Below are 6,760 nucleotides of genomic sequence, written 5' to 3' on the forward strand. Positions count from 1 at the left end.
GTTCCTCTCTGCAGATGCTGCCAGACCTGCTGAGTTTTTCCAGGTGTTTTTATTTTTATTTTGGATTTCCAGCATCTGCGGTATTTTGCTTTTATATAAAATATTTGTTGTGTCTTTGCCCTTTCTTGATTTTTCATTATGATTTCATATTTCTCTTTCTTTATGGATCCCAACGTTAATTTTCTACATAACGAATCACCGAGAAGTGAAGAAACTGTAAACCTGGAACAGGGGCAAATACAGAATAAATTCCAGGAACGGGGCAATTCGATGATGTCGCACATTCGGTGCCTGTCCCTTTAAATCCGGGAGGCCGGCTGCTGATGTACATCAGCCAATGGGAGCGCGAGTAACCAGAGCTGGCCGGTCAGCCGAGTGACGTCCTCTTCTTCCATTGGTCCGACTCCCGTCCATCACATGGGACCCGCCCCATGGCGCGGCTACAGCCAATCGGAGCGGGAGGCGGGGTGTCCGGGCTGGTGGGCTGACGCAGCGAGAGCGCGTGGGCGATTGACAGGTGAGCGGGAGCGCGCGGGGGGAAGAGGAGGGGGTTATTCGACAATAGAGGGCATCACAGCAAAGCCCAGACTCCAAGTGGGACTAAACTGTCGGAGGGTCAGTACTGAGGGAGTGCTGCACTGTCGGAGGGTCAGTACTGAGGGAGCGCTGCACTGTCGGAGGGTCAGTACTGAGGGAGTGCTGCACTGTCGGAGGGTCAGTACTGAGGGAGTGCTGCACTGTCGGAGGGTCAGTACTGAGGGAGCGCTGCACTGTCAGAGGATCAGTACTGCGTGAGTGCAGCACTGTCAGAGGGTCAGTACTGAGGGAGCGCTGCACTGTCAGAGGGTCAGTACTGAGGGAGTGCTACACTGTCAGAGGGTCGGTACTGAGACAGTGCTGCACTATCGGAGGGTCAGTACTGAGGGAGTGCCGCACTGTCGGAGGGTCAGTACTGAGACAGTGCCGCACTATCGGAGGGTCGGTACAGAGGGAGTGCTGCACTGTCAGAGGGTCAGTACTGAGGGAGTGCCGCACTGTCGGAGGGTCAGTACTGACACAGTGCCGCACTATCGGAGGGTCGGTACAGAGGGAGTGCTGCACTGTCAGAGTGTCAGTACTGAGGGAGCGCTGCACTGTCAGAGGGTCAGTACTGAGGGAGTGCCACACTGTCGGAGGGTCAGTACTGAGACAGTGCCGCACTATCGGAGGGTCGGTACAGAGGGAGTGCTGCACTGTCAGAGGGTCGGTACTGAGACAGTGCTGCACTATCGGAGGGTCAGTACAGAGGGAGTGCTGCACTGTCAGAGGGTCGGTACTGAGACAGTGCTGCACTGTCGGAGGGTCAGTACTGAGACAGTGCTGCACTGTCAGAGGATCAGTACTGAGGGAGTGCTGCACTGTCAGAGGGTCGGTACTGAGACAGTGCTGCACTATCGGAGGGTCAGTACAGAGGCAGTGCCGCACTGTCGGAGGGTCAGTACAGAGGGAGTGCCGCACTGTTAGAGGGTCAGTACAGAGGGAGTGCTGCACTGTCCGAGATCTAAAAGTTTTCCATAGGCACAAGTAGAAAATGGTGGTAAAAGGAGGAGTGGGATCTGGCCAATCAGCTGGCCTGCAGCTCTGAAGTCCCAGCAGCGCCATCTGGGAGTTTTGGCCACTGCTGGGACTACAGGTAGTCCCACCACCCCAAGGAGCCAGGTAAGTCCTAGATCAGGGGTCTCATCATGTGGGGCAACGGGGAGGTGATGGGTGTGGGAGGCTGGGTTTGAGAAGATGGGGGTGGAGGGTTAATGGTGGGAGGGGAATGACCTGGGAAGCGGCCAGGATGCCTTCAATGGGCCCACCGAGGTCTCCCCCTCCCTTGCATGACACCAGCCCGCTGCTAGACTTCCTGCATGGAGTCGGCCTCCTCACACACCAATAAAATAGTGGCGGGGGCCAGATGAGGCCTCAATAGGCCCAAGGGTATGTGGGCCACCCAATGCCTCCACTGCCCACTGCCACCCCCCCCTCCCCCCGGTATGATTTCTGACAGGTTGTGGGAGGGAAGCCCACCCGTTTGATTTTCTGTGCTCCCCCTACGCTGTTAACCCCACCGGCAGGGAGCCGACAATCCCCCTGATATGATGATGTCCTGTTTACTCTCACCCCTGACATTTTCTCTCATTCTCCCTATCTCTGTTCCTCCTCCCCTTCTCCCTCCCTCGTCTCTCCCCCCTCCCCCACCCCCTCCACCTCCCTCCCTCCCCCTCTCTCTCTTGCCCCACACGCTGTCTCTCTCCCCCCTCGCCCCTCATCCCCTCGCCCCTCTCCCCCTCGCCCCTCTCCCCCCTCGCCCCTCTCCCCTCTCCCCCCTCGCCCCTCTCCCCCCTCGCCCCTCTCCCCCCTCGCCCCTCTCCCCCCTCGCCCCTCTCCCCCCTCGCCCCTCTCCCCTCTCGCCCCTCATCCCCTCACCCCTCTCCCCCCTCGCCCCTCTCCCGCCTCGCCCCTCTCCCCCCTCGCCCCTCTCCCCCTCGCCCCTCTCCCCCCTCGCCCCTCTCCCCCCTCGCCCCTCTCCCCCCTCTCCCCTCTCCCCCCTCATCCCCTCACCCCTCTCCCCCCATCCCTCTCCCCCCTCGCCCCTCTCCCCCCTCGCCCCTCTCCCCCCTCGCCCCTCTCCCCCCTCGCCCCTCTCCCCCTCGCCCCTCTCCCCCCTCGCCCCTCTCCCCTCGCCCCTCTCCCCCCTCTCCCCTCTCCCCCCTCATCCCCTCACCCCTCTCCCCCCATCCCTCTCCCCCCTCGCCCCTCTCCCCTCTCGCCCCTCATCCCCTCTCACCCCTCTCCCCCCATCCCTCTCCCCCTCTCCCCCCTCGCCCCTCTCCCCCTCACCCCTCTCCCCTCTCCCCCCTCGCCCCCTCCCCTCTCTCCCCTCGCCCCCTCCCCCCCTCCACCCTCCCCCTCACCCCTCTCCCCCCTCGCCCCTCTCCCCTCGCCCCTCGCCCCTCGCCCCTCTCCCCCCTCCGCCCTCCCCCTCGCCCCTCTCTCCCCTCGCCCCTCTCCCCTCGCCCCCTCTCCCCTCTCCCCCCTCGCCCCTCTCCCCCCTCCGCCCTCCCCCCTCGCCCCTCTCCCCCTCATCCCTCGCCCCCTCTCCCCCCGCCCCCTCGCCCCCTCATCCCCTCGTCCCTCTCCCCCTCTCCCCCTCTCGCCTCTCGCCTCTCGCCCCTCGCCCCTCGCCCCTCTCGCCTCTCCCCCTCTCCCCCCTCCCCCCTTGCCCCTCGCCCCTCACCCCCCTCTCCTCCCACGCCCCTCGCCTCTACCCCCTCTGCCCCCTTAACCCTCGTCCCCCTTCACCCTCTCGCTACCTCGGCTCTTCCCCTCAACCCTGTCCCCCCTCGCACCCCTCCCCATCTCCCACCCCCCTCTTCCCCCTTTACCCCATCTCCCTCCGCCCCATTACCCTCTCCCCCTCACCCCCCCTCCTCTCTATGCTCCCTCCACCCCGTCTCCCCCCCCCCCCCCTCACTCTTTCTCTCCCTTGCATCTCCCAGGATGAGCCGGTTTCTCCATGTGCTTCGCAGTTGGTTAGTAATGGTCGCTGTCATCGCCGGCGGCAACACCATTCAGAGTTTCCGGGACCACAGCTTTTTATCGGACAAACTATACACGGGGAGCCCAACACTCGGTAAGGACTGGGGTCCCTGTGGTGTGGGAGTGGGAAAAGCAGAAACAATAGCAGCAGGAGTAGTTCATTCAGCCTGTCGAACCTGCTCTCTGGGGAAGAGAATTCCAAACATTTCCCTCTGGGGGAAGAAATTCCTCCTCATCTCCAATTTAAATGGGAGACCCCTTAATCTTAAACTGTGTCCCTAATTACTTGTGGTACCTGCATACTAACTCTTTGTGTTTCACCACACTGTGGGTGTATCTACACTAATGGACTGCAGCGGTTCAAGAAGGTGGATCACCAGCATCCTCTCAAGGGCAATTAGGGATGGGCAGTAAATGCTGGCCCAGCCAGTGATGGCTACATCCTGTGAAAAAATAAATAAGTACCTAACACCTATCTCTAGTACTGTCCAACACTCTCACTCTCACCTTATTCCTTTTCTTCTACACCCTGGTGCCCATTGCCCTGCCAATTTAGTTAAAACCCTCCCTAACCACCCTAGTGAACTCCCCCATGAGGACATTGGTCCCAGTCCTGTTGAGATGCAACCTGTCCCTTTGTGATTAAGTACCTCCTATCCCAGAATTGTTCCCAATGTCCCAACTCTTCCTCCTGCTCCATGCCTCAAACCGCAGATTGCTCCACCCGATCTTCCTATCTCTACACTCACTAGCCTGCGGCACTGGGAGTAATCCAGAGATTTTAAAAAACTGTTTAACTTCCTTCCTTGTTCTTGAAAATCTGATGGTAGAACCGCAATATCTACCCCCTCTGTGTCACTGATACATGTACCACAACTTCTGGCTCACTTCTTTTGCCTGCAGTATACTCTTGCAGCCTCTCTGTGATGTCCTTTAGCTTGGCATTGGGGAGGCAACACACCATGCGAGACTCAGGCTGACAGTTATAGGAATGGATGCTTTAAAGATGTTTTATTCTCTTGTGTTGCTGATGGTTGTATTTTACTTTTGTTTCTGTGCAGTTAATGGTCTACAGGCGAGGACATTTGGGATCTGGACTCTGCTGTCCTCCATCATTCGGTGTACATGTGCGGTGGATATTCACAACAGAACGTAGGTAACTGTGGGACTGCATCAAAGCATAGAGAGAACTCTACCTAACCCCGTGCTGTAGCTGTCCTGGGAGTGTTTGATGGGGACAGTGTAGAGGGAGCTTTACTCTGTATCTGACCCCGTGCTGTACCTGTCCTGGGAGTGTTTGATGGGGACGGTGTAGAGGGAGCTTTACTCTGTATCTAACCCCGTGCTGTAGCTGTCCTGGGAGTGTTTGATGGGGACAGTGTAGAGGGAGCTTTACTCTGTATCTAACCCCGTGCTGTACCTGTCCTGGGAGTGTTTGATGGGGACAGTGTAGAGGGAGCTTTACTCTGTATCTGACCCCGTGCTGTACCTGTCCTGGGAGTGTTTGAATGTAATAAGCCACCCGTTGACTGGGGACTGTAGTGACCATTGGGATGCTGACTGTTACTTTGTGTTTCCACAGGTTGTATCACATTACACTCTGGACCTTTATTCTCGCTTTTGGCCACTTCTTGTCTGAGTCCTTCATTTATCACACAGCTCCCATTACGATAGGTGTCATGGCACCCCTGTTAGTAGCTGGTAAGTAGAACTTGTGTTTGGCCACTGGGGTAGTCTATTATAGATGTTACTTGCTATTGGAAACCTGACCTTCATTGAGAAGTTCAGGTGCCGCTGATTGTGGATGTCATGACCCGCAGTGTTCGGGGATCTGGTGACCCCGCGACCCGCAGTGTTCGGGGACCCGGTGACCCGCAGTGTTCGGGGACCCGGTGACCCCGCGACCCGCAGTGTTCGGGGACCCCGCGACCCGCAGTGTTCGGGGACCCCGCGACCCGCAGTGTTCGGGGACCCCGCGACCCGCAGTGTTCGGGGACCCCGCGACCCGCAGTGTTCGGGGACCCCGCGACCCGCAGTGTTCGGGGACCCAGTGACTGGTAGAGATTATGTAAGTAGCTTTCAGATTCTTGTACATTTCAGTTACAAAACTTCACCATGATTCAAACTAGTGACGTGTGCAAGATAATCTGCTCAGTCTGTGTTCAATTACAGTTTTTATCAGTGACCTTTTAACTCTTGGATTTCTGCTGTTAAATCTCTTAAGTCACTCACCATCCTGACTGGGAAATATATCGGCCGTTCCTTCCCTGTCGCTGGGTTAAAATCCTGGAACTCCCTCCCGAACAGCACTGTGGGTGTACCTACACCACATGGACTGCAGCGGTTCAAGAAGGCATCTCACCACCACCTTCTCAAGGGGCAATTAGCGATGGGCAATAAAAGGATATACGTGTGTTAGCTGTTATTCTTTGTTTGTTACACTTCCTTCCACTGACTTTTGCCCCTTCTGTCCTGAGGTTTTTCGATTCTGGGAATGATGGTTGGATTCCAGTACATGGAGGATCCCCTGGAGGCAACTTCCATTCAACCGAAGAAGTGGATCTAAAGCCTTCCCTGATGGGCTGTCTGATCACAAGGGCAGAACAAGCTGAAAGATAAGCCCATTCCTGCCACACGTCTGACCAGTTCACTTGGGCACCACACCGCCTGCACTTTCAATTTCATTCCTCTAAATAACAATGACTGAAAACCATTCCCAGGCTGTAAAGAGTTTTGAGATAGCCTGACTTCATGAAAGATGCTGTACAAATGGGAATCTTTCTTTCCATCACTAAACGATCATTATGAAAATATGCCGTTTGTAACTTTTTCTGCTTTAGTATCACCTGCCCACTGTGAGATAGATTCAAGTCTGAAACTATTTGCAGTTGTACTTTTGTTGATACTGTAATACCTGGCAGGGGCCTGGTGAGGGAGCACCCCGAGCAGGGGGCCAGGGTGTTAGCTGCTGTGCTGCCCCCAATTTCTTGGTGCAGTTATGTAGGATTAGTCTCAAATGTAATGTTTCCTATAATGGAAAAACTCATTGACATGTCATGACCTAAAGAATGGCCTTTGGGCCATGTATTGAGTGCCTTGAGCCTTTAACCATATTCCAGTGAGAATCAGCACCTTCAGGAGAGGAGGGGAACCCTGTACCCCAGTGAGAGTCAGCACCTTCAGGAGAGGAGGG

The 6,760-nt window shown here is 56.6% G+C and overlaps 1 protein-coding gene across 4 annotated transcripts; it reads left to right on the forward strand.

Annotated features, from left to right (window-relative positions):
- Positions 1-411: 411 nt before the first annotated feature.
- On the forward strand, positions 412-6,378 carry erg28 (ergosterol biosynthesis 28 homolog). Of its 4 annotated transcripts, none has more exons than XM_041214849.1 (5): positions 412-517; positions 3,528-3,661; positions 4,629-4,719; positions 5,150-5,268; positions 6,045-6,378. In XM_041214849.1, the coding sequence occupies exons 2-5, from the start codon at positions 3,529-3,531 to the stop codon at positions 6,131-6,133; spliced, it is 432 nt and encodes a 143-aa protein (XP_041070783.1). In that variant the 5' UTR covers positions 412-517; position 3,528; the 3' UTR covers positions 6,134-6,378. The 4 variants fall into 4 exon arrangements, with proteins under 4 accessions (XP_041070783.1, XP_041070784.1, XP_041070786.1 ...); XM_041214850.1 differs by lacking the exon at positions 412-517 and adding an exon at positions 523-648; XM_041214852.1 differs by lacking the exon at positions 412-517 and adding an exon at positions 569-615.
- The last annotated feature ends 382 nt before the right edge of the window (positions 6,379-6,760 follow it).

The sequence above is a fragment of the Carcharodon carcharias genome, chromosome 20, assembly GCF_017639515.1.
Source record: "Carcharodon carcharias isolate sCarCar2 chromosome 20, sCarCar2.pri, whole genome shotgun sequence".
Taxonomy (NCBI): Eukaryota; Metazoa; Chordata; class Chondrichthyes; order Lamniformes; family Lamnidae; genus Carcharodon; species Carcharodon carcharias.